Source organism: Amblyomma mixtum, chromosome 9 (genome assembly GCF_055824585.1).
Source record: "Amblyomma mixtum isolate Tamu chromosome 9, ASM5582458v1, whole genome shotgun sequence".
NCBI lineage: Eukaryota > Metazoa > Arthropoda > Arachnida > Ixodida > Ixodidae > Amblyomma > Amblyomma mixtum.
In genome coordinates this window covers 115825543-115853112 of record NC_143020.1, presented here as the reverse complement: position 1 = coordinate 115853112, position 27570 = coordinate 115825543, and the positions used below count along the sequence as shown (strand labels likewise).

Sequence of the window (27570 nt, the reverse complement as noted above, 5' to 3'; positions counted from 1 at the left end):
GCGGCTGGCTGTGGTGGAAAGCGTTAGTGCACATTTGCCATAGATCTTGCAGCCAAACCAGCGCCGTTCTGTTCACACGATTGAATTGCGACCTTCTCCTCCTCTTTGCAGTTCTACCAAGCTCGGCTCCATCAACGAGGGACGCGTCAGCGCTTCTTTAACTCCGCGATTGCTTCGTTCCGACATGACAGCGATACAGGTGAGTGATATCTCGACGTACACCCGGCATCAAAAGTTTACGGGCCACGCGAGCCTCCGACAAGGCTATTTCTGAGTGGGCCTGGCGCACAGTCCGAAAATGAGAGGCAGCCAGTCTGCCGGGTTTGCCGTGCTGTGATGTTCAGGCTGGATATTTCTGATTTCAGGTCACGTGCAATGGCAGGGACGAAATCCGCCTTCTTCGCGGCTCGTGCTCCCTGCAAACTTTCAACGCCCAGTGTGCTTCTTTTATGTTGAAAACTAAACGTTACGACAGAGTAGCCTGTCCGGTTTGGAAAAAAATTCGGAGGGCACTTTAACGATCTAAAGTGCGCGGGGCGAAAGCCTTTCTGCGCCACTTTGGCTCTTCTTTTGCTGTTTACGAGTGGTGCCTCCAAGGCGCCAAGCGCATGCGCAGTATGGAGCGACGCGAGCGCCACCAACTATGTGGTGATCCAGTTACCAATCAATAACTAATGACTAATCGATTACTAATTAATCACTAATCACCAATTAAATACTAATTAATATTTGACAACTGATTACTAATTACCAATTAACTACTGCTGATTGAAATCTTATTATTTACTATTTACCAGTACTAATCAATGACTCATTACAAATTAATGGTTACGACATACTATGCCACAATGAATTCAGGGTCGAAGTGGTCGAAGAAAGAGGTAGAAAGTGGTGCGAGCGGGGTGTCCAACCTCCAGGGGTAGACCACGACTGTACAGTCACGTTTCTGGCGAGCAATTGAAGGTGCCTTGCTGCGTCAGCTCTTGTTAGTGGTATGCGGACAGTGTTGGTTGTATCGTGAGCCGATCGAGCAGCATCGTCAGCTAAGGCGTTACGAACAATGCCGCTATGGCCTGGTACCCACTGGAAGATGTTTTCATGATCCTGTTCGATTGTCTCGTGGTGCAGATATCGTATCTCCGCTACAAGTTGCTCATGGTCGCTATGTCTCAAGGCAGATTGAAGACATGGTAGGGCAGCTTTTGAATCACAGAAAACAGCCCATTTTTGAGGTGATTGTTGTGAGATATACTGTACCGCCGAAAGAAGTGTGGCCAATTCTGCTCCAGGAGAGGCAGTCCGATGCGAAATTCGTTGGTGAATTTGAGTCTGTCGCGCAGGAACGACCACGGCGCAAACAGAACTAGTAAAGGTTACTGAGCCATCCGTATAGACGTGAGTACGGTCCCAATATTTGAAGTGGAGCATGGACAGTGTCAGTTGCTTAATGGCAGGTGCTTTCAGATCACGAATGGCAGTTTGCCAATATCTCTGAAGAGAAAAGTATACAGCAGCTGTATATTGCCAGTACTCATCTATGGTGCAGAAACGTGGAGGCTAACAAAGAGGGTTCAGCTTAAGTTAAGGACATCGCAGCGAGCTATGGAAAGAAAAATGATGGGTGTAACGTTAAGGGATCGGAAGCGGACGGAGTGGGTGAGGGAACAAACACAGGTTAATGACATCCTAGTCGAAATCGGGAGTAAGAAATGGGCTTGGACAGGGCATGTAATGCGAAGGCTAGAGTGGATTCCAAGAGAAGGCAAGCGTAGCAGGGGGCGGCAGAAAGTTAGGTGGGCGGATGAGATTAAGAAATTTGCGGGAATACGCTAGCTGCAACTGGCGAAAGACAGGGATAATTGGAGAGACACGGGAGAGGCCTTTGCCTTTGAGTGGGCGTAGTCAGGCTGATGATGATGACGATGTTTTGAGCAGTGCTGAGCAGCTCATGTGAACGCCGCAAGACGGCGTGGCACTCCTTTAATCTTTTTCATTTAGGTGTAGTTTATTTATTATTACTTATCCATTACCCACAGCGCCAAATCGGCATTACAGGAGGGGGATGGGGATGATACATATAACACATAAATGCAGGTAAATGACGAAAAACAAAAGAAAAGCAGCATCGACATTTACAAACTAATGGAAAAGAATAGCAAACATTGACGCACAACCCATAAATATGCAGAATAAATGATAAATAAAACTAACTTACTAGTTCACCTAAAAAATACTTTGAAAGAAAACTAAGAACATCATATATTGTGAATCAAAGCGTAATTTTAAATGTAGATATCGGGGGATATAGAATTTTTTTAGTGGAAAAGATGCTTTCAAAAGTTTGGAGAGCAGAAAGCCGGGTAGCCTAGAATTTTTTTACTGGAAAGGAATGCTTCGAAAATCTGTAGAAGAAACGGGTTTTAACGCGCCGCAGCGACGCCTTGCATGCACTGTAATGCGCGCTCTAGTGGAGTGCTCCTGGTCAGTTTCGACCACCCTGTGCTCTTTGACGTGCACCCGAACCTCGGTATGTGACCGTCTCCAAAGTTCTCCCGCCGTCGAAATTTGGCCGCCGCGGTCGGAGTCGAACCGGCGTCCTTGTGCTCAGCAGAAGGGCCCATGATCACTGACCCACCGCGGCTGCTAAGTTGCGAACGTCTAAGGTACTACTAAATGTGTTCTAGTAAAGGCGTACTAGGAAAGACAGCTGAAGGTGTTTCCTAACGGGCAGGTTGTTGCCAGTAACGTAGTTTACTGGTAAAGTGATAGTAAAGACAAGTAAAAGTGCTCCCAAGTGAGTAGGCGTTGTGGTTGGGACTTTCGCAGGTTTAGTGTCAGCAGCGTCGCTCAGGTGTTACTCGAAGCGCGGTGTCACATGTTTAGCCTCTCGCCAAACTTTCCCGCCTGCGCTTAATTGTGAAGCATAAGCGTTTCGACGACTGTTGTCCCTATGAATGTTTCCTGTCCAGAGGAAGGTCGCTGTCGTGTTGGCTCACGTGCTGTTCTTGCGCTAACAAATAGGGTAAGGGAAGGCTACTCTTTCCCTTTTTCTCTGACATAGGTATATTGCATTCCACAGTGAACGCGCCGTTTATTGATTTAATTTCTCATAGTACTTAGACCCTTGCACCAGCACCGTTCCCACGTCGGGTTGTTGATCAATTCTCTCTCGTCGTAGCATCTGCTTGTCGTACTGGTTAGCTCAACTGATAGAGCGGCAGCCCCGGGCAAGCGGTGGTCACGGGTTCGAACTCCGGACCAGGCTGAATTTTTCTGCAACGACGACGGTTCCGTTAAAAGCTATGTAGCTTTCTTTCGTAGCCGTGTGGCTGCGTTTAGTTGGATGCTAATGAGCGAATCCTCCTTTTTTTAAACCCTAGTCAGGACACTTGATAAAGAGTGGTTGAGGGAGGGGGGGGGGGGGGGGGGGGGGGGGGGGTGTACATGCGCTAGAATAGAAACATGCATCTTGAACGAAATACTGATACAAATGAAGTAGTGAAGCGTTATTGCAAAAGCACCACAGAGGCCAATCTACTGAAAGCGAAAAAAAAAAAGAGAATACAATAGTAACGAAAAAGAAACAAATGGGCACGGTAATGCAGGGTATCTGTGTATCTCTGTCTCCTAATGAAAAGTGTGCGTAGGTGCACGTGTCTGAAAGCGGCAACAAAGTGATGTATTGCGTTTGGCGCCTGCCACTTCCGCGTCGCCAGCTAATCATGGAGGCTCCTCCCATCGAGCTTGTTCGAAGACACCTCGACTCGACCTCATTCGAGAACACCTCGCCTGCACATGCACTAGAATTCCATCACCACGTGCCTCTCGCGACCAGCGTTTTTCTTCTTTATTGTTTTTTTTTTCTTCTTAGGCTCCGGGGCTTCGGGCCGGAAATAGCCCGAGTGTCGAGGAGCTCTGCAAAGTGTTATTTGCTCACATCCCGAAATAGCGCCTCCTCCCCGCCACCTGCGACACACTCCGGCTGACGGCCTCTGCTGCACGTGCGACGGAAATGAAAAGCGGGAATGGTTTCATTAATTACTTTTCTGCGAACCGCGGTGCGCTGTGAGGTTTTTAATGTCGCCGCTGAGGCGGTGTCTTGTTTCGTGTCGTGCTGCGCGTCCCGATTAATGAGCGCTGTCGGGCGACTCCTCACCCATACGGGGCCATGAGAAACGAGAGTAACTCCTGGCCGCTGAAATAATGGAGCGCGAAGCGAAGTTTTATAGAGTTGTTCGCGATGCTTCGTAGTGAACGCAGTTAATTTGATTAGCCAGCTACCACAAGTTGTCGCGTCTATAGTGGTGGCGAGGATCACTAACTGCGCTCTTTTGACGCGACCCGCATTGGGAGAATGCGAAAGCGCTGACGCGCTTATACTCTTTCGACGTCCGAGGCTGTTTTGACGTCCTCCCACTACATCGACGTCCATGGTTTTATTCACCTCTAATTGCTCCGCATCAACCAAAGCTTTGTTGTTTGATTAATTAACGTTAATTAATCACTTTTTAATCTATTTCAGACCTTCATCCTGCTTGGTTGCCTGCTTTTTCGCAATTTCGACGTCCACGACTGTTTTGCCGTACACCCACTATATTGACGTCCTTGACTGTTTTGACGTGCAGTCGAATTTCTCGCATCTAATTAATTAACTAATTACTCCACATGAACCAAATTTGACGCGCATCGACATTTTATCATCCTCTATCACATTCAAAAATTCTTTTACTGCTAACTTTTCCTCGAACGACGCAAGGCCTGCGGACATGTTTTGAGTCCATTTTCTGCGGACACGAATCTGCGAACATAGCCAAGAAAGGCTTTCGCATTAATAATGGCAAGATGGTGCCTGATAGCGTCCTCGAGTGTTCCTTGTCGCAGATGGGGATCGAAACTAGCGAGCTATTTTATTATCAGTTTTAAAACAGCCAGTAACAAAGCACGTCAACGGATATAATACAATGTACGCGAGACGCCAATAGAAATAATTAATTAGAGTGGGGCTTTCTAGGAACGGCAGCAAAAATACGCATATATACATACATACATACATACATACATACATACATACATACATACATACATACATACATACATACATACAGGAATTTTATTGCAAGATATATATACACAGTACATAGCGTGTGCCCGCAGAAGCGCAAGCGCTTGTGGGCGGGCCACGGCAGTCACAACAGCATGCGGTGAATACAAATTTAGCGCTGAAAGTGCACACTTTACAATCCATAAAGAAAAAGAAGAAGAAGAAAGAAGAAAAAAAAAAGCAATAACACAAAGTCGAAATATTACATATAGTTCAGTCAACAAATTTAGCGATTGAGAATTATGTAAAGCAAAGAAAATCTGCAGTTAATAAATGGAACACAAATTTAAAAACAAGATAGAAATTACAAAGCAAATCAGTATTTCCTTTCTTTGAAACTTTCAAACCACGCTTGCAGTCCAGATTTCACAGCCGTCAACGAATCACAACCAAACATCTGAGCAGGTAGTTTATTAAAATGGTAGGGTATATAGAACTGTCGTGTCCTTTTACCATAATGTGTGTAAACCCTGGGAACTTTATAACGCGCTATATGCCTAAGTGACTCTGGTTTTTTATCTGGCTGTTTAAACTGTGCTGAAAAGTAATTTCTCAGAACTACCACCTGTAAGTACAAGTCATGCAGAGGAATAACTCCTGCTTTAACCATTCTGGTGTTATGGTCGGACTTCTCGTGAGCAGTGCCATACAATAAATTAGTGGAGATTCTGCACAGGAAACTATCTACCTTCTTAATCTTACAAGGTGCACAAGAACCATACACTGAAACGCCGTATCTAAGGATAGATTCTCCTAAAGATCTATACACAGTCTGACGCAAGTTTATAGGTGTAGTGTATTTTATACGATAAAGCTGGACAGAAAGAGCACGGAGTCGTTTTAATAAATAGTCAATTTGGGAAGACCAACACATGTTGGAATCAAGATATAGGCCAAGATATTTAACACTGCTCGAGTAGGGTAGTGGCGAACATTCGCAATTGGCACAGTTGCTACCATGCAGTAGAACCGACTGGGTAAGATCAACATTCTTGTGCGGATTTCTGAAACATATTAACACAGTTTTGTTTATGTTGATGTATATTTGATTTCCAGATAGCCAGTCTACTATTTTATTGATATCGTACTGAAGTAATTTCAGTGCGAGTGGGCTAGATTCATGGGATATCACTAAAGCTGTATCATCAGCATACTGAAATAATTTTGCATTTAATGTAAGGTTAACCATATCATTTACATAAATATTAAACAAAAATATTAAACCGAGACAAGCATGTCAAGTCTGTACTAAATGATATGTTACTATAACAAGTGACAACAATCACCATCGTACTGTTAGCTGTGTGGGTGTGCGTCACATCTCACTACAGTAACTACTATTATACTTCCGGTGGCGACCAGTCGAGGGCGCTGCCGAGGACTTCAGGAAAATTTTAAAAAGTTTCGGCGTCATCAAATTCCGAAGACTGCCGATTAGCGTGACTCCGCAGTCGAGTTCTGAACTGCCGATCATTTATTTATAACAGCAACTTCAAAGCCTATAGAAAGCACCAGTGAAGGGGGTAATTAAAAACACTAGGAGTTATAGCGAACACGTGCAATGCATGAGTCTAGACAGCTGTGGGAATGGCCTCCTGAGTGCACTTTAGTCGGTTAACGTGCCCGCTGAGACAATAGTGCGCTTTCATTGGTTGCTAATAATCAGACAAAGAAAAGGGAACTTCGGAAACACAATAGTGCCCTATAATACGGTGCACTTACTGTGCTGGAACCACCACTGCGGAATAACCTGCATGTGAGGCCAGAGGAGTAGCAGGTTATTTGTTCGATGAAGGTGCTTGAAACTTTCTATCGAAGGTAGCACCTGAACTATTCAGTGCTTTAGAAAGCGAGGAAGCCCCCCGGGCGGGTTTCGGCAGCCGGTCGCAGATTGGCCATCACCATCGTGCGATCAAACAACTATAGTCGTATACAACTTAAGAAGGCAGCGGCTTTTCCCCGTCGAAAGACCCACTTCCAGCCAATGGCGTTGGCCGATTCTCCTGGCTCTGCTAGTGTGACAAAACAGGGAGTGGTAGGTGGAAGGCGACAATCCCTTCCCTCTATGGTCGAGGGAAACCTTGTCTCCATTGTGGCTCCGCTCCCTGCATTGTCACCCTAGCAGGGACACGAGAATTGGCCGACGCCATTAAATGTAAGGGGAGCCGTTGAGGGGGAAAAGCCGCTGTATCCGACTCTAGGACGTCCGTTTCCCACCACAGGGATCAGTTGTGGGCTCCGGCACCAATACGTCGTACTCTTTCGGCATGTTGAAAGCATCGCTGGAATTTCGCGATTCTTTCTAAGCCGTGTCTATTCACCTAGCTACATCGTTTTTTTTTTCCTTTTTCTTTTAAGTGTCTGCGTCTATAAGCGTAATCGCACGAGTACGAACCAGTGTTGCTCGATCATTGATTGAAAGACGTTTAAAGTTAATTTACGTTTCAATAACGAGTTAATTGCAATCGTCCGATCATTTTATTGAAGGAGTTCTTCGGTCGTAGGATTAAATACCTGAAATTACCTGAGATCCCCCCTCCCCTCCCCCCCCCTCCCTACACACACGCCCTGCGTGCGGCCGCTCAAAAAAAAGTGTTTATGTTTGTGGGGGTTTAACGTCCCAAAGTGACTCAGGCTATGAGGGACACCGCAGTGAAGTGCTCCGGAAATTCCGACCATTTGAGGTTCTTTAACGTGCACTGACATCGCACAGTACACGGACCTCTAGATTTTCGCCTCCATCGAAATTCGACCGCCGCGGCCGGTATCGAACCCGCGTCTTTCGGATCAACAGCCGAGCGCCGTAACCACTGAACCATCGTGGCGACTAAAAAAATAAAATAAAATGTGTCAGTAGATTGTTTGAAAGCGCTAGTCGGAAGCGCTGCTTTGACAGTTAGCATGTTAGTGACACTTTCTCGGTGGATTGGCTACCAACTGCAAGTTCTCTGACCTTTCTCAGGCCTGGTATCTTTGTCATTGCCTGTTTCAAGCCAAAAACTTACATTTTATGTTTGATGTTCCGCTCAGTTTGTGTCTGAAAAACTGTTATCAGATAATCCACCGTCGAAACACTAACATGTGTCGGTGGGCGGAGCGGCTGACACATCGGCCTAACTGTCGATCCACATCCCGTACTTCCCTTCAAACTATCGTTTCCCACCGATATTCGCTGTTATAGAGGTGGAGTGGTGTGCCCGTTTTTTTTTATGTTTACATATATCCGCTCCGCTCTTCCAGCTGAGCCAGTTGGATACTGAAAAAGAAAAATGCTGCGGTACTGCACACCAACAGGTATTTAAGAACAGCGAGGGAAACAGACGATAGGCTGAGGCCGACAGAAGACCTCACAGTCACACGTGCCGCTCCAAGGTTCTTAAGGCTGTTCAATCTGAGGGTGAGACTTCCGGTCGCTATTTCCGCTTGCCGCATGTCCCGCTTTGCTTTTATAAAGTGCGCTAGAGCTAAAACCTCTAATCTCAGATTAAGCCTCTGCCTGTCCAAAGCCTCTCTCCCTGACCTTGAGTTTGCTCGAGAAGAGTAACCTGGGTCTCACAGGCCCCGCCGGTGGCAGCACCTGCCATCGCAGGGCAGTGGCGCATCGCTTAACCGCTGTACCACTGCGCCAGGAGGGGGTATGAGGACTCCCAGGGATCCATGACTGTGAAGTCGAGAATGACCAATCGCGTCATACCCTAAAGGCGGATATTAAGTCAGATCTCGCCCATCTTAGTGTGAAGCCGCTTGACCTTGAAAACAGAGCCTCGAAGCAAAAGCGAATAGAATTCTGAAGTGCAGGCACACCTAATTCGCATTCGGCCTAACCACGCTATATCGGTCGCCATTTTTTTTCTGACGCCCTCCGCATGATTTCTGACATTTAGGTTCGGTTTAGGGCGCGATTATGACCCGACCGTAGACTCCAACGGGTGCGCGTTATAATGTGCGTTTACCTTGTGACGAAAATGGCAGCCATATTAAGAGACAGCGTTATGCTCCCGTTCAGCACAGAAACCGCCATATTTGGCGTTTGCGTGTCGAGTAAATCCGGTTTGGTCGAGAAGGTCTTGTTGTCACATGAAAATGATTAAAACCTGAATTAAATTGGGAATGTGAGGTCTTAGCATGACTCAAATGTCGTTATGACATGTAAGGACGTAAAGCAAATTAATTTCGCGGAAATTAAAATTGGAATAATTATTTTGGAGGCGAATCCATTCCCTTGGGTTGTGGGTCAGAAACGGTGCCCCCTAGACATTTGAAGCACGCTCGATCGACTAGGTTAAAGGGAGCTAGACCTTGTGAGTCTTGTGGTGTGTCACGTGGTCTAGTGTGCCTACGGATGTATGCCAATGGGCATGTGTAATTAGAAAGAGAGAAAGAAAGTAGCAAATAACCGTTAACGTTGTCGCTTCGTAAGGCGGAGCTTAAGTGCCCCCCTAATTTTCGAGCTCTAAGGTGTGTGCCTGTGGCATCGCCCTACCAGATAGACAAATACATGCCATTGGCATCCCCTTTGAATCAGGGAGGTGGCGAGTGCCACCTTGTTTAGTATATTAAAGTGGCTATTCTATTTGTTTTGTGCGTTCTCTTTGTTTACTTGGGCCCTATTTTTTTTCCCCTGATTAAAGGCTATTGTTCATGTTGTAAACTATATTATGGTGCTCGGCTGCTGACCCAAAGGGCGCGGGTTCGACCCCGGCCTCGGCGGTCGCATTTCGATGGAGGTGAAATGTTGAGGCTGGTTTCTTGTGCGATGTCGGTGCACGCTGAAGAACGCCAGGTGGTCGAAATTATCCGGAGCCCTTTGCTACGGTGTCCCTCATAGCCTGAATCGCTGAGGGCCATTAGACCCCGTAAGTCGTAAGTCGGTGTTCTTGCAGTTTTACTATTATCTTTTTACGCCACCAGTACACTAGTCTGCTCTTGCTCAGCTCCATTGCTGATGTGTTAAATGATGTGTTAAAGTGGTTCTCGGCTTCAAGGCTGTACAACCTGGCTAACTGAGAACCTTATTGTTCTCAGTTAGCCAGCTTGTCAAGTGCAACACTACGATAAATCGATGTGATGTATAATTGTGATAATTGTTCCCTTCATTCAAGAATTGTGCTATGGAGCGAAACTTTTAAAACTTTCAGATGTTTGCAAAGTACATGTCAAGATTGCATTAAAACAATTTTCGCCGTCCGGAACGATTCATTACGTGCGTTTTTTCTTGGGCCCTCATATGACTTCATCGTGGCTCTATGTTTATTTCACAGTCTCAGTTATGATTTTTAAAGCTTTTTCCTCTCATAAGAAGTTATAACAGATAAGCTCACGTCGGTGCTTGTGAAGCGCTCATGCTCGCAAACCCCAACAAAAATTTCTTTAGACCGCCCATAGATTTTTGTCATGAAGTCTATAGACTTTCTTTAGACAAGTGCTATGGACTGTAGTCTATAGAAAATATAAATCCTGTAGGTGCCGCAGCAGTGGCCTTAGTGGTTTGAGAACTCGCCTCGCATGCGGGAGGAGTGGGGTTCGATCCCCAGTGCCGCCGTCTACCGTGGTACAGTGGGTACAAGCTTTCCCCTTGCATGGTGCTCGGCTTCTTTAGGGTGAAATGCTTAGAAAATGGGTCTCTGACTCCACGCTGAGTAGACTGTAAAGACACCTTTTGCCATGGCGCTGTTTGGCCACGGATGCCCGTGCTCCATAAAAAGTCATCATCATCATACAAATCCCATAGACAGTGTATAGACAATCTTATATAGGTTTATGGGCAAATGCATTTTGGTAGACTTTCGTCTATAGATCTATAGACAGTCTATAGACTATGGATCGACAAAAGGAGATATCTACATAGGAAGGCAATAGAGGCTGTAATAAATCTAGAGAAACTCCATAGACCATTATTTTAAAGGGAGACGAGAAAACTAGAGCGCAGTCAGCGGAGCAGTATCAGAGTTCTCATTCAACGAAATGAACGTTTATCAACTTGCCTAATTATCACCGTTAATTTCACTAAATACATTGGACGAGGGCACTATCTGTGGCAGGTAAACGGTTGCATTTTATTTAGTTTGCAGTCGTCGGTCAGCTGCTAGCTGTAATTCTCATCGTACTGCTACCAAAACCAGTTTCCTTGCTAACCGGATTTTTTATCGTTGATAAGGCTGCGCACTATGATCTTATCATCTGTCCTCTTCCATGTCCCCATTCGGATCAGGAAGTATACATTCGGAGCGATTGCTTCTTCTCGGGCAATAGTTGTCGCATGGCAACGTGATCGCGATGATTAGATGTGAGGAGACGCTTGTCTGGAAGCGGGCATGTGCGAAAGGCGGGCGTGCTGGGTTGTATCACCCGTGGAGGTCATGTGCAGGTCGCGCCTTTCAGTTGGAGTTTTGTCCGAACTGAGTGACACATTTGCGGGTATATTGAGATTTTTTGGAAGGAGCTCCTCACAGAAAGGGCCTTAAATCAGCTTAGTGTCGGCCATGAGATACACGTTGGAATAGGCAGGGCGTTTTTATAGGGACGCGGTCCCTTGAGAGATTACGAGCGCACTATAGGGTTTAGACGCGACATGCTTCCCTTTCACAGCTTCACTCAGCTGTAGTCCTCACCACCGTTTGCCTCTTGCTCTTCTGGGGGCGATGCCTTACCTGCCGTGGCAACGGTTGGTTGGTGTTTCTCCTCTCGCCATCTTGAGGCGCGGCGCTGACGACCGTGCGGCTTCTGACGTGCTATTGCGTCATACCCTTAAGGCGGAGCTTAAGTGTCCAATCCAATTTTTGCGCTTAGTTCACTAGCTCTATACGTGTCCACCGCGTAGGACTGCGTAATTTGGCTGAGGCGTTCACGTCGTATACTTGACGGATGCTTTACGTCGGCATGCTGGATGGTGCTTCGGGGCCCTTCTTTTACAGCAACAGCTGTCAAAGGCACGTTTCCTTGTTTTTCGTGGTGTCGGCGTAGCACGAAGGAAGTGTGAAGAGGAAAGGAGAGGGGGAATGGAAACTAAGCAGGTGATTGTTCAGCTTGTGGTGACGTCACACAGCGCACCACGATGACTGGTCCAAACAATGTGACGTCACGAGTGACGGAATAGTTTTCACGTCCACTTTACAGAGAAGAGGAACGCATTGGCGATATGACAATCGCCACCACAAACAGTTGTTGATGATTTTGCGGTGCGAAGTGATATCCGTCCCGTGTTTTTTTTTCTTTTTGAAGAACCGCTTGCGGAGTGTGTGTGTGCGTGGTTCTTGGTGCGCAGCGCTCGGAGTCGGCGTGCTGCCAGAGCTGCTGTCCTCCCCCCGAGGAGTCCTGACCCGGCGGCCGGTGCAACAGCGGTGATGGCGGGCCTCGGGTGATGGGACCCCAGGGCTCGATGGGCTCCAGCGGCGGAGCAGCCCGCGACGGCCTCGTCTGGGACACCGAGAACCCCGCCGTGCCGGGGTTCTCGCTCCGAGCCGCCTCCCTGGACGCCGCGCTGCGCTTCCTCATCGACTGCTTCCGTGAGGCTCGCCGCTCTGCGTCTTTTTTTCTTCTTATTTCCGGACTTCATGTCATTCACGATGCTTCTTTGCGAATATATAAGAGGCACAGCCGGCAACTACCAGAGGCGGTGCAAGGTCTTCAACAACCTTGCGTTTCAGACCAAACGGATTCCGAATGGGAACTCGTCGTCACAGTGTAATGGCGAAGAATCGTATTGCGGGTACAAGGGGCGCTGGTCGGCTTTCAAGCAGTTAAGCAATGACTTCTGTATATGTTTTTGCTGGTAATCATGCACAGTTTCTATCTCCTGTGCTTTTCGATCAAAATTTATTGCTCTAAACCGTACGAAACGTGGCTACCGTTTAGGCCAGATCCCGAGGTGCCTTGGTGGTTAACGTGCACAGTTTGCGTTATATGCGGTCGCTGGTTGTACGAGCTGGGGTTTTTACAAATGGACGCTGGGGATACTAAATCCAACAAAGGTTCAGGCATGTACGTACCTAATACATGGCTAATGTATGGGACGCGTCGAAGAAGGGAGGAAGAAGGTGGGAGGGGGTTGTCTGGAAGGGTAAAGAACGCTACTCCATACTGGCGTTCGTTGGAATGTGACAGAATGCGCGAAAAAGAAAAGACCATATATGCTTGGTCTCGCCAGTGCTTGCTTTGGCGCGGTCGTTTGAAAATGATATTCAATGGCGTTCATTGTGCATCATGCCAATAGTGCAGCGGTGGAACATGTATGACCGCATGTAGCGGTTTCACAAGCAATTCAGTGCGAGCCAATGAAGTGTAGTATTGAGCTGCATAGGCGGCTGTGGACACGTCGAGAGTGGAATATAGGCGACCTACCGCATTTCTATGATTGCGCTTGCAACGAAGCCGATTGTTTCTTCTTCTCCCCCCCCCCCCCCCCCCCCCCCCCCCCCGCCCCCCGTTCTCCCCCATGTGTGTCCGTCGCAGTGCCCATCGGCGGTCTGGAGGATGACGAGAACCGCTTCCCCTACATTTTTCTCCTCATGCACCAGTGGTTCATCAAATCTGAGAAGCTGGCCCGCTGCCTTGTTGACCAGTATCCTTTCTGCGCATGCGCACGGGACAGTCGGTCCCGCTGGTTCTCTGTTGCCGTTATGTTTGTTCAGTGTGGGACAGCACACGAAAAGCTGTTTCGTTTGCTGAAAGCCGCGCCGGCCTGTTTACTGAAACACGAAGATGCATACAGAAAAGAAAGACCAACAAACGAGGTGCGTACTGTCAACTGGTTTTATTACTCTGAAAATGGCTCTTTCAGTACATAAACACAGATGTGACAGCGATATGAGGTTATATCACAAAGCAGAGAGCCCTACTTTCTCCCCTTAATCAGCGCGATACCTCCAGCCACTCAATTTCACTATCTGCGGGAGCGACTGATGCAGCGCTGACACAATTTTTTGTTCCGGCTATGGTAATCTGTACGCTTCGATAATATTTCAAATGTGAGTTTTTGCTTGAGCTAGGATGGTGGTGTGGGCCAAGCGAGGCTCGCATGCTTTGCAGTGAGGACAACTGGAAGGAAGGTAGCCGGGGTGGGTGATGGTAGCAGCGAAAAATGGAACACAGCGCAGTGGACAAACGCCACCGCGCTGATTTCAAGTGAGGGTTTAATGCTGAAAGGAGGAAACATATACTGACAGAATGGGCAGGGAGCTAACCTGGAAAACCGCAGCGTTCACATACACGTCACAAGCGAAGCGCAAAGGCAGATTGAAATGAACTGACATATCAGGTGTAGTAAACGAATGAAAGCGTCATACATCAGAAATGTTTTATTCCTATTCTATGTTTTTACATTGCATTTTTTTTTTAAAGGAGCGACCCTAGAACTCAGAACAGGAGTTGGGTGAGGGGTCCTTAAGTCAAGCAAATTTAGTAAATCAGCGGTGATCCCTGAGCATGTCGGACGAAACTAATCGGAGTGTATGTGATCCTGGGTGATTTGTGAGCGAATGAAAAGGCAATATAATATGTGCAAGACCAAAGGGGCGATATTAAAAAGCTAGAAATGGGAAGTCGAAAACTGATAAAACTAGAAGAGAAGACAACCTAACCAATGAAATCACTTGCGGCATTTTGTTAAATCTATCGATGGAGTGCTGACGCCGTCTTTTCTTTCTCAATATATGGGCGGCTTCTATGATTTCACAATTGATTTGATGTATACTCTTGGCGAGAACATTGCATTCATTGAACAATGACTTGCAGGAACGTGTAGGGCACCTTAAGCAATGCGTTCTTAGGTGCCGCCTAACATTTCTGTAAACACTGTTTAAATGTTCCACGAGTCTCTCATTGAGACATCGCCTAGTTTGGCCAATGTACGCTTTGCCGCCGCTTATGGGAGTAGCCTTGAAAGTGGCGCTGTCTTCTGTTTTTAGCTGCTGTGAATTTCCAATTAAGCTGGTCAGCCGGGCAGGGGTGATGAAGATGAGGCTACCGGAGGGGGAGACAGAGAGATGCTATTTTTAATTCCACACCAAAGGCAGCGTTAGGACTCGGATAGAGCGCTGGGCAAGCTCGCAGAACTCAGTGGATGGCAAACGTTAGTCATGCTCTGCAGTCTCTTCAGAAATGCCTCCGGTCCTTGACGCATTACCCAGATACGTGACCAGCAATACTCAGCATCGATGTCTGCTGCCATGCGTTCACACTCTGCAGCACTCAACGCACTGTCCCATTTACAAGCACAAGGCGCAAGTCTGCCAGGTGTTCAGGTGAGCGGGATCTGTCTTGCGTTGGATCGATTTAGCCGGCTCACTTGAGCAGCATCCGCTCTTAGCCAAAGTCATTGCACGACAGGCTGTGACTTTGCCTCAGCCTTTTCGCCTTGTACTTTTTCTCATCTATCCCTTTCCTCCGTCACCTTCATATCCCCTCATCCCTTTACCTCAGTGCAGGGTAGCAAACTGGTTCCAGCTACTGATCAACCTCCCTGCCTTTCCTCCTCCACTCTTTCGCCATTCTCCTCTGATGAGTAAAATCTTGTAGTGGTCTATTAAGGTACAAGGGTACAAGATTGTTTTGGCTAAAACAAGGACAATGGTGCCATAGAAGGTACAGTCTTTGTCAAAAGTAACCAGGCTGCATGGTTTTGCTTCTAAGTCGTATATTTAAACTATTATGCCAGCCCTCAAGCTCTAAATCTCTGTATGCTAAGGAGAGCCCCTGTCCTCACCTTCAAAGGATTTTTCGACCTTAATAAAATCTGTAAAGTCTCTACTATACAAATGAGAAGCAAGCCATGCAGCCTGGTTGCTTTTGACAAAGACTGTACCTAAAGCGCCTCTGTAAGTTGTGTCTTTTTGTAGTTGGCGGCCTGTTTGTCATATGTGCGTCTTTTACGGTGTCCGTGACCTTGTCGGGGCCACAGCACTTATAGTCCTGCTGGTGACTACTGACCGAGCAGCCTTCAGAGCTCGGGGTCCGTCAGTCAAGTTCGGGGTGTTGCTCGTGCCGTGCAGATACTGGATGCACAAGTTTCCCCAGCACCTCGAGGCCGAAGGCGTGGTGGCGCGGCTGGCGTCGCTGCAGGCGCGCCTGCGCCAGGAGGGCCACACGGTGCTCGCCGACCTGGTCGACATGAACCGCAGGCCCTCCCCCCGGGGGGGCGAGTGGGCGCGCGGGGTCTCGGTGCGCCTGCCCCTGGCCAAGCACACGCGCAAGGTGTCGCTCGTCTTCGACCACCTCGAACCGCGAGAGCTGGCCGACCACCTCACCTACCTCGAGCACAAGGTCATGAAGCGCATCACCGTGAGTGCAGCTTTATTCGGGTGGTGCACTTGGAGCGGCCCCGGAACCGACATCGCCCTGACAGGGTCTAAGTTGAAGTTGAGGTTAATACAAGCTACAAGTGGGATTAGCCCTGCGGATTCATGGAATACCCCTTTAGTGGGGTCCTTGAGATTGTAATAAATACAAATACTCCTCCGCAGTGACACTTAAATGTCAAATAAGGTCCACAAATAAGGCACATACCTAAGAACGGGCTGATCTGCACCACTATATATGCACATAATCACCCATAATAGTCAGTAGTAAACTCCTGCTGTCACCATCTGGAGTCCAGATCCGAGAGTCCTGTAGGAACTTCAAAAGGCGGCGTGAAGTCTCCTTTCTATATGATTGTTTTCCACGCGGGTAGACAATGTCCTGAAGGGAACTGTGAGGGGCTCCTATCTTCTCGAGGGAAGCGAACAACAGCTCTAATCTCTGGCACAGAATTAGGAGTGAACACCTTTTGAATACCAGTCGGTTAGAGACTGAAATACGTTAGCGCTTCTGTAACGACTGCAGGAAAGAGGACACAAACGTCCCTCTCCTTGAGTGGTGGTGGTAAAAAACATTTATTAGCTCTAAAGAGGGTCCCATATACGAAGAGGGGCCCTTAGTCCAGGGCTCCTATGGCTTTTGCTTTCAGCTGGGCTGAGGGCTCCAGCTGGTCAGAGCGGTCGCCCACTGTTCAGGGTTGAGGCTGGGGATTACTGGGGTTGCATGTCCTGTCGTTTGTCCTCTCAGCTCTGTCGGCGTCGTGAATGCGCAAATCTATTTCGGAAAAATGGTCCCGGCGCATCTTCGACGTACGCGGCTAGCAATACAGGGTGTGAAGGACTTGTCGACTGCAGGAAATTTATCTGTCCGTTGATTTTATTTTGTGGTCGCTGATATCGCGCATTCTTTGTTATATTTTAGCTTGACGTTTCTTGTGGATTTGTGTGCCCTGAGAATTGGGTACCTGCAAATAAACTTCACTGTAAAGTCGGCGATCGTCGAGTTTTTCGTGCTCTACGTTCTCCTATATCGCGCTGCTTGCTTTGCAACTAAGTTTCTCGCGTTTCCTGCACGCGCCTGTCTCGCAGTTCCTCGACTTCAAGCAGTACGCGGAGCAAGGCACGCTGGCCGACAACCCTCGGCTGGAGCGCTCCATCTCGCAGTTCAACGGCCTCTCTCAGTGGACTCAGTGCATGGTGCTCTCGCGATCCACGCCTCAGCAGCGAGCTGACGTCGTCACCAAGTTTGTCGACGTCGCCAAGGTACGATATTCGACGTAATACGTAATTGTGACCCGGATGTCTCCTCACATAGTCTTGCATTCTTTTTGCTATGCCTGCGTCCTTTTTCAAACGAGAATACAAGTCTTAATACTCCTGCACTACTCTGCGTAAGTCGCGAGACTAGGCGAGAGCCAGCGTGAATGCTTTCTTTTTTGTGTGAAAGCACTATTGGCCTCTTAAGCTGTAAAATGCCAGTGTGTGGTGAAGTCTCTGAATTTAGTGACGTGATGCAGGAAATGGTGGGAAATAAATGAAAGAGTTTGGTCCTAGCTATGCTGGTTTGGGGTGGGCTCATTAATGACAATGTCAGTGATAAAGGCCTTTAGGTTGAAAGTTTTTTGGTAAAGGCCTTTAGGTGAATGGCTTTTATGGGAAAGCTTTCTAGGTAAACGCCTTCAAAGTCCTTTATGGCAAACGCCTTGTGGTAAAGGTCTTCAGGGCAAATCCCTTCCTGGTAAAGACCTTCAGGTTCACGACCTTTAGTTTTAACATTTTAGACTTACATTTCAGGCAACGTTTCCTGGTTCTCTGGCGTTTGTGCAACACCGCGACACACTGACTGATCAGTGTGCAGTGGCGTCACGAGGGCCAACATTGTGATGTGCGCACTCTACTAGAGAGGAATACAGATAACGAAAATTACAGGGGGCACTTAAGAAACTTACTTGCAAGTAGTGTGAAGGCATTTCCATCTTTATTCCTATTTTATTTCAATTCTATTTCGATTCTATTTCAATTTCATTCGAATCATATTTTTTTTTATTGGTGCAGTTGTAATTACAACTACGGACTATTACTGGTCAGCATTTCGTATCTTCCAGTCTTTGATGATGTCACACCGTTTCGACGAATCGCGAGTTTTGTATCGATGGTTTTCGTGTCGATGAGCCGTGTAGTGCATTCGCATTAAGAAACAATACTATATTCACCACCACCGCAAGCAGCCGTCACTGAATCTCGGGTGACTCATAGCGTCCTCGATCACCTCGCACCAGGTGCGCCCCGAAACCAGCGCGGTTCCCTGCGCACCGCGGCGGTGGCGCACCGGCGAGGGTCAACATCGAGGACAAGCTGCACCCCGCAGGGGCTCGTGCATGCAGCGCCGCCTTTAGGGTGCCTTTCTTCTGGCGCGTGCATTTGATTGTAAACCACAACACCGCGGTCACACGCTCCTGCTCACCCGAAAATGCTTTCGGAACTGCAAATAAATCGCACATTTCACATGTCAAAGGCCATGCACACTGCAGCTATATACGCCAAGCAGAGCAATGTAAACAGACGCTCGCTCCGGTATCGGCGAGGCGCCTGACGAACCGATAAACGAATTTTCGGTCGTTCATCGCCGTTTTTAGGCTATCAAGTCGATTATCTGTCATCTTCGCTATCAGACGAACTTGACAGCAGTTCATCAACAGCTGCAACCATCCGTATTCTCTGCTCTATCGCGTGAGTCTGTGCGCAGACACCAGCAGGATAGCATGGGCCACCGTGTACGGCTAAAGGCGGCTTGTCCGCAGCACGCGTCCCGCAATGCTTGCCGGGATTGCACCCTTGCGAACCGCCGATTTTCCGGGTGCGAGTCGGGGCAACGAAAAAGTGACCCGGCAGGGTGCGCTTCCGGTGATCGAGGACCGCGAGTGCGCACCGGTGCCCCTGCAAAGGGGCTGAGTAAGACGGAGGAGCGAACTTTAAGGCGCCTGCAGACAGGTACTCTACTCTGTCCTGCAATCTTAAAGCATTACGATCCTAACACGGATGGGCGATGCCCGCACTGTGGGGAGACCTGTGATATCTTCCACATGGTGTGGGCATGTACTCAAAATCCCCACCTCCCCCCTTCCCCTACCCCTTCCAGAGAGGCATGGGAGACTGCCCTCCTCAACTGCTCCTCGCTCGAGTCCCAAAGGGCTCTGGTGAAACGGGCGAGAGACGGGGCATTGCCATGCGGTGTCCCGGACTAGGGACGCCGACCATGTAGCGGGGCCACTGTGTGGCTCCCAAACTCTATTTCAGAAATTAAAAGTTTTCACCACCACCACCACCGGTGCAGTTGATAGAGGATGGAAGGAGCGCACCAAGGCGCCCCGGTGCGCACCGGTGCGGGCGATTGAGGATGCTATCAGGGACAACCGCCATGATAATTTTTCACGCAATGCAAATTCGCGTCTTGTCTGTTTCGCCGATGACGCGCAGAACCTGCTGGAGCTGCAGAACTTTAGTTCCCTGATGGCCGTCGTGGGCGGACTCAACCACAGCGCCCTGGCGAGGCTGTCGCAGACCACCACCTGCCTGTCCGGGGAAACGCGGAGGACCCTGGCACAGTTTGCCGCACTGCTGTCCTCTGGCGGCAACTTCTGCAACTACCGCAAAGCACTTGCCGAGGCCCGCGACTTCCGGATACCCATCTTGTAAGAGCTCCCAAAGATGGCGCTATTTGCGGGCTGTTAAACAGAGAGTCGCTTTAGTTGTGTTGGTCTGAGAACACGCACACCTCGAAACTGTCATGGCACGAAATTGTGGCAGCGCTGCAATGCGCGGGCAATGTGAACGCCTCAGGTATGGCGCACTTCAGTGTATCATTCCGGCTTAAACGCAGCAAGAAATTTTCTTTACCGTGACGGTCACTTACTCCACAACAAACATGACACTGCAGAATAGATGAATCGTTTGGCGAGTTAAGGTCATGAATTTGATGCTGCTTTGTTTTGAAAATAAACTATTCGAGCATTTTAATTTGATTGGGTTAAGCCTGAAGTGATCACCTTCAAATCTCGTTAGACTAAGAAACCCTAAGCATCCAGAACTTAAGCTGTCGGTTGTTGATTTCTCTCTTATGGTGTTGTGAATTGGCTGAATGTTTTACGGGTAGGCAAAAAGATACTCGCTTTAGACAATGGTATTACCGATATCTTTGCTGTTATCTTCGCGCACGTCGTCTTTGCAAGGCTCTGGGCAATGGCATTTCTTTCTATATGCGGTTGCGAAGAAAGGGTTGCTGGTCTCTTTATTCAACATCAAGGTCGGCTAATCAGTTTCATCGCCACTGCGAGCATATCAGTGATGGTCAGTTGATTTACAATTGTGATAATGTTACTTCCATGTTCTTTACTGCTGTTATCTGATGTGGGGTTATAGGAAGCAAGCAAAGAAATTGTTTCTGCTACGCTCGCGCATGGGGGCGAACAGTGACTGGCGGCAATAAGGGCGCGTGGGACAACTATCTGGCTACCCAGTAGAAGACAGCATAATTGTGCCCAGAACACGATAAAATAGCTTTTTATTCTGTTGTACCAGCAGATTTTTCTGTAGTTATGCAGTTCTGTCACTACGACAAAAGACAGCACAGTACTAAAGCAAATTTTCTTATGACAAAAGTTTCTGTTTTTTCTACAAGTTCCCGGACCGACATATACTACAAGCGACGACAGAAATTTTGGTTTGGTTTGGTTTGGTTTATGGGGTTTAACGTCCCAAAGCGACTAAGGCTATGAGAGACGCCGTAGTGGAGGGCTCCGGAAATTTCGACCACCTGGGGTTCTTTAACGTGCACTGACATCGCACAGTACACGGGCCTCTAGAATTTCTCCTCCAAAGAAATTCCAGCCGCCGCGGCCGGGATCGAACCCGCGTCTTTCGGGTCAGCAGCCGAGCACCATAACCACTGGGCCACCGCGGCGGCGACAGAAATTTTCTGTTGCAACGACAGAAAATTACTGTCGTCGCCTGTAGTACAGTTGAGCCCACTTATAACGAACTTGATCGTCACGCGGCATTTGTTCGTTGTATCCAAAGTTCGTAGTAAGTGGACCACCTATAATGCGGGCAAAAAGAGCAAGCGAGACGAAAGTTAACTTTATTTTTGAAAACACTCCGTGATGCATGTCTGCTTCTTCAAAGCTGATCGCATCACTGCCGTTTCTAATTTTTCCAGCGCGGTAATATGTTCATCGCCAAGGCCTCTGCTGCACACGAGTTCCTTTAGCGACGCGATGTAACGGATCGCGGTTGAAGCGTTCACAGCAACCGGCGGTAGAGCAGCACCCTCGTCATCGTCCCCGTCGGTCTCTGGGCAGTCAGGAAGGGCTCGCACTTCGCGCACAATAGCTTCGTCAGTACATGGCTCCGCAATGTCGGCGTCGTCATCAGCAGAAACGAAATCGTCCCAGGCAACGTCAGGTCCGGCCAGCTGCGCGTCAACGACGCGTTGCCACAAGTCCTCGTGCGAGCGGCCTTCCGGTGGGTGATCTATGGCGTCCTCGGTGCCTGCATGGGCCCATAAAACCCGCCTTGCGGAAGCAATTTGCTATGCACTCCGCGGTGAGTTCCATCCACGCCGCTTTCAACATCTCCACGGCTGCAAGCAAGCTGATGCGAACTGGCATGGCAGCATCAATCGCGATCAACAAGCGTTGGATGACGCGCCGCCGGTAGCACACCTTGAACGCATGAATGATGCCCATATCCAGCGGCTGAATTTTGCAGGTTGCATTGGGAAGCAAGAAGAGCACTGTCACCGCACTCAAGGAAGGCCGCACATGGTGCGCCGCACAGTTATCCAGCACGAGCAGGACCTTCCTGTTTTTTCGTGCCATGTCGCGGTCGAACTCGACAAGCCACTCGGCAAATAAGTCACGACTCATCGAGGCTTTTGTATTGTTCCTGTAGCGTACGGGCACGTAGCTTCCAAAGCATCGCGGCTTACGTGACCTGCCGATGACAAAAGGCAGCCGCCGGTCACTGCCATCCATGCCACTGCCGCGTCGTGTCAGGGGAACAAAAAGTGCGCGAAATTCGCCTGCCGCGGGTTCGCAGTCGAGCGAAACCGCGCCAAACACTGCCGGCTCGGTCAACTACGGGGGCCCGACAGCTTCGCGTTCGCTCTAACCGAGTGTTGAGGCCACAACAGTTCGTTCTATGTGAGACACTGTGCCATTGCCCCAATATATATTTTGACGGTAGCACCGCCCTCGTTCGTACTAAGCGAGCGTTCGTTATATCTGCGGCTGTTATAAGTGGGCTCGACTGTATGTCTGTCCGGGATGTGCAACAGAAACGTTTCTGTCGTGTTTTTGACCAAGTAATGCAATGGCTGTCATTGAGCAGCACCACAGGGTTTGGAAATGGTCCGTGTTTTCAAGCACTTCATGGCAGACGATTGCAGCAGAAAGAGTCATTTCGCTTCAGTGGTCTCCGTTGGTCGTCCATGCCGTTTCTGTCTGTTGGGCCTTGTTCGCAGGGGCGTGCACATGAAAGACCTGATCTCTGTGCACGTGGCTTTGCCGGACGTGGTGGACGGCATGATCAACCTGCGCAAGATGGCGCAGCTGTCGCACATCTTCCAGGAGCTCTGGGAGCTCCAGCACTCGCCGCCACCCCTGGACGTCAGCATGGACCTCATCAACACACTCAAGGTCACTATGCGGTCTTTTATTAGTGGCCCTTGATCCTTCAATCACGTAGCAGCTTCGCTAATGCGCGACTGTCCTCATCTACCGCCTCTTATGATTGAAAACAAACTTCCAGGATGTACTGCGCATGCACAGTGATGCAGATAGTGACTGCTGCAAGCCCACATCTGCCACTTCTTTGGGCTTTCTGCTTGGCAGAGAAATTCTCGTGTGATCTTCAAACGGCGAAATACTATTTTAGAAGGGCATTTTTCGAGCACCTTTAGTGCGTCACAGCTTAATGTTTTCGACACTTAAAGCGCCATTCAAATTGAAGGCATTGAGTTCTCACTTCATCCTTTCTTTAATAGAGTGGGTACAGTAGCTTGCCTCTTCGCGCGCTGATACGAGAAGACCCAGAGTTGTGTTGTTAAATTTTTCCTTTCTCTTCCAGCTCTCTCTCGACACAGCCTACACCGAGGATGAAATATTTGAACTTTCCCTCGCCAGAGAGCCTAAGGCACCCATGGTGAGTATTTGTTAATTGCTGCAGCTACTTCTGCACGTGACTCTACAAGTCCTTTTTTTAAATTTATGCATTAGAAGCATTAGTAGAGTCATATGGATATCTGTGCCATGTCCATCTCTTCACGAGACGCACTGAGGAGAAATTCTTCTGGTTTTTGTTCTTTTTAAGATATGATACTTGTATCATATGATATTATCATGACATTTTCGTGAACTTGCTACCATTTTTTTGGGGGCAGCAAAAGCCACTTTCGTTGCCTAGAAACAAGAAGTTAAAGTTTGAATATTCTTTCCTGCTACTTCGAGCCATACTCGTGGCGTTGGTGATGATGTGTAGTGTCGTGAGTTTGTTTCATTTAATTTATCCCAATTTGCATTTGCTTTCCTCATAGTTGCACTCAAAGAGTGCAAGGGGCAGGGTTTGAAGAATAACCTAAGTATCCTGGTGGGCTGGCCTTCGTGTCCTGTTGTGTTCTGCAGGCAATTTAGCCTGGTGCCAGCGCAGCAGACATGTGGTGGCAGATGTCATATTTTTTCCGGAAATATTTTGTAGCTCATAAAAGCTTAGTTTTCTGTGAAAGTTGCGGCTGTGTCAGTTAAGGAGTAATTTCATTTGCAGCTGCTCGAGCGCAGCCGTAGCCAGTAAAAAAAAAAGAAACGACAGAGTCGGTCCCAAAATACGAAACAATGTTTTGTTGTTTTGTCGTAACGACAGTTTTTTTAATAGTATTGTAGCATTTTCCTGTAGTACTTTCCTGTGAGTTTTCTTCTTTTGCGATAGCCATTCCTCTGTCATGATTTTGGCCTTGTTCCACGGGCAGTTGTTTGCATATGCTGTTTTTGGGTGTAATAGTTAAACAGGTGCTTTGTTTTCTCCGTTTTCCAGGTGTCTCCATCGAAGCCTCTTGCCATGGAATTTGCGTCAAGAGTCCCGGAAGGGACTGACCTAGCCCAAGTCGAGAAACAGATTTGCGATATGGTGGAGGCAAGTTGGAAATAACTGTATTATTCCGAGAGCATTATGCCGTATGCTGTTCATCTTAGCTGGCAGTTGCGCTCTGTACGTTTAATATCGCATTCCAGGAATGCAGCGTAAGCCTAGACAATGTCTGTGCCAAGTTTTGGTGTAACGCACCTTCTTTCGCGCATTCTGTCAATACCGCAGCAGATATGACGCTGCTCGCCACAGTCTTGCGGCTAGCCGAAAGAAGATATCACAGACCTCTGCCTTCAGTTAAAGGGTCCCTGAAAAGTGTGTTTGAGGTTGGCTATAGTACATTTGCATTATGTAGAGTACAGGCCACCGAGTGTTCATGCAGCATAAAGGTCTCAAATAGCAACCGATCATTTAAAAAATATTTTTAAAAATTCGCGCTTCCGCGCCTTGCGGTGACGGGCAGTGCCCGCCTTTCGCACTAATTCGCGCGCAACGCGTCATGCAGCGCTTGTTACGTCATCAGCCGAGGGACGTTATTGGTTCGCCGTGACGTCTCTTTTTGACGTCACGTAGCTACCATGGCCACGGCAGGAAACTCCTCCCCCTCCCACCTCCCGCACGCGTCGACAATCGGCGGAGGGACCGAGTGGGCGGGGCCAGCGGAAGAGCGCCAACATTTCAGCTTGCCAAAAGTGACGGGAGGAGAGAGAAAGGCGCGAAGACGCGGAAATTCAAAATTTGACTACAGATAACCCATCTTCCACAAAACGCAATAAAAGATTCTTGCTGAAGGATATTTGCAAAGCGGCATCCTTTAACACCCTCGTCAAACCGTAACTTTATTCGGTGCCCCTGTCAGTCTCCCTTTAAGGAGATCTCTATCGTCTTCGTAAAAAAGGTCAGCGCTGACGTTTTGAGGGCTGGGCTCTGGCAGCGTCCACAGGGTAACGAAGGGCGTCTTTGCGCCATTACCTGCACCTAGCTTTGACAGTTAAAGCAACACGAGAGCTGTCAAGTGGAACTAAGCGGTGTTTTTGTTGCCACGCTCACTTCACATCCGCATTCAGTCTGCTTGTCAAGGCTAAACATGGCAACGTGCCGTGCTTTGAATTGCAAAGTTCTTCGCACGCCTGGCTTGAATGACAAGCCATGCGTGCAGCTCTTTTGTCACGGCTATGGTAGCTGTTATGACGGCAGGAAAGAGTGTGAATTTGGCCTGCATTTGAAACGCATATGGATCGAACTTACTTAGAGAAATGCTTGATGTAAGTACAGGTTGGGAAGAGGAGATGGAATAAACGTTATTTATTTATAAAGAAAAATAGCTGTTGCTCCCTGGGAGATAGATAGATACAGAGAGAGGGAAAGGCAGGGATGTTAACCAGAAAGGATTCCGGTTGGCTACCCTGCACAGGGGAAGGGAATGAGGGGAATTAAAGAGGAAAGAGAGAAGGAACGGGAAATAATCACAGTCTGTCAATCAAGGCAGTCTCTCTCAAAAAACAAAAGAGTGCCTAGTAAGCCTTGATGACAGTCGACTGTTGTGGCCACGGACCGAGGATCTTGGCCTCTGTGAAAGGGCGAGGATCAAGGCGGTCCTGGGAGGGTTCCTAAAGTCCAGGAGCCCTCTGGCCTTCGCCTCACATCGCGTCCGGGTTGGGATGTTAGGGTAGGTTGGAGTGGAAGTTGCAGCGGTACAACACAAGTGGTCGAGGACATCAGTGGCACGACCACTGCCCTCTCATTAGTGCATCCTCAGTCCTAACAAGTGTGCATTGTGCAGGAGGTGTTCCACGAGTACGACACGGACCGTGACGGGTACCTGAGCCTCGAGGACGTGGCTGCGGTGACGGGCCGCTTTCCCGCTCTGCGGGGTCTGGTGCCGGAGGACTGCCAGCGGCGGCTGCTCAGCAGACAGGACATCCGCCGCTTCCTGCTGCGCTCAAACTGGGCCATGTTCCGGCATGACTTCCACGAGACCACCTATTTCCGGCCCACCTTCTGCATACACTGTACCGGCCTGGTCAGCTTCGATTATTGCCTTGTGATGTCATTGGCGATGCCGGAAACAGGCAGTGCTTTTTTGTGTGGGTTGTACAGTCACACCCACAATGAGGTGCAGTGTTCCGGATGCGATCGACAGTGCTGATGCTCGCATTTCGTAGCAACTGAACGTACTAAGATGCACTGCCCTGTGCTGCCTCAAACCTCAAACCTGCACAGAACACCAGTTTTTCGAAAGGCAGCTAAATGTGTAACTGTCCTGAAAGATTGAGCACGCACTGCTTTATTTAGCGGGTTACGACCGCGCCTTGCGTGTTGCAGCTTAAGCTGAGTGCGACTGTGGACATACGCGTCCTAGAGCTTAGCGTATCAACCCACCCCTGCTCTGTGGACGCGTCCCAGTCGAAAAACACAAAAGAAAAGTTTCTGTCGTCACAACAGAATTTCTTTAATGTCTTTGACCGAAAACTTGTAGTGGCCGAAATTTTTGTTGTAACAAGAAAATTTTGTGTAGTTACTACAGGAAAGTACTACAGACTACAGAAAAGTGCAGCGAAAAAAAAAACATTACTACAGAAGAATTCTACCAAAGAACAATTATCTGTCATTACCACAAAACTACAAAATATTGTGTCGCGATATTGTGTCGCGTTTTTGACACGGTTCTGTCGTTTTTTTTTTTTAGACTATGGTGCCTCTCCCACTGCAGTGCTGAACATGGCGGTGGCTATTGAGATGCCGTCTTGAAAATTTTATCGACGAAAAGTGAACGAGACCTAGCAAAGGAATAAAAAAAATGCAGGCTTAAACGTTCCGCAGGGGATGCTCATGGACAGTTGACGAAACCATTTGAAAGGGAAGGCAGAAAGCGTATTGTGCGATTAGTGAGTGAGCTTGTTGGGGGGGGGGGGGGGGGGGCGAAATCTTGGAGAAAAGTGTAAATCTCTGTGTCCACCTACGTCATTCCAACTTTTTTATTCGGTTGGTCACCATGTCGACATGCTGCGAAACATATATCCCTTTTTTTCGATTCTG

General features: G+C 48.4%; 1 protein-coding gene across 8 annotated transcripts in view; it reads left to right on the top strand.

Moving 5' to 3' along the window:
* Positions 1–27570, top strand: part of LOC149330872 (thyrostimulin alpha-2 subunit-like) — a 233407-nt gene that overhangs the window by 52426 nt on the left and 153411 nt on the right. For all 8 annotated transcript variants that reach the window (XM_089561575.1, XM_089561572.1, XM_089561573.1 and 5 more), the window contains exons 2-12: positions 112–199; positions 12366–12606; positions 13553–13661; positions 15229–15342; positions 16090–16378; positions 17485–17658; positions 19873–20087; positions 22916–23090; positions 23521–23595; positions 24481–24579; positions 26315–26554. In XM_089561575.1, coding sequence (XP_089417701.1) covers positions 12462–12606; positions 13553–13661; positions 15229–15342; positions 16090–16378; positions 17485–17658; positions 19873–20087; positions 22916–23090; positions 23521–23595; positions 24481–24579; positions 26315–26554 — 1635 coding nt within the window. In that variant the 5' untranslated portion in view covers positions 112–199; positions 12366–12461. The remainder of the gene's footprint in view (positions 1–111; positions 200–12365; positions 12607–13552; positions 13662–15228; positions 15343–16089; positions 16379–17484; positions 17659–19872; positions 20088–22915; positions 23091–23520; positions 23596–24480; positions 24580–26314; positions 26555–27570) is intronic.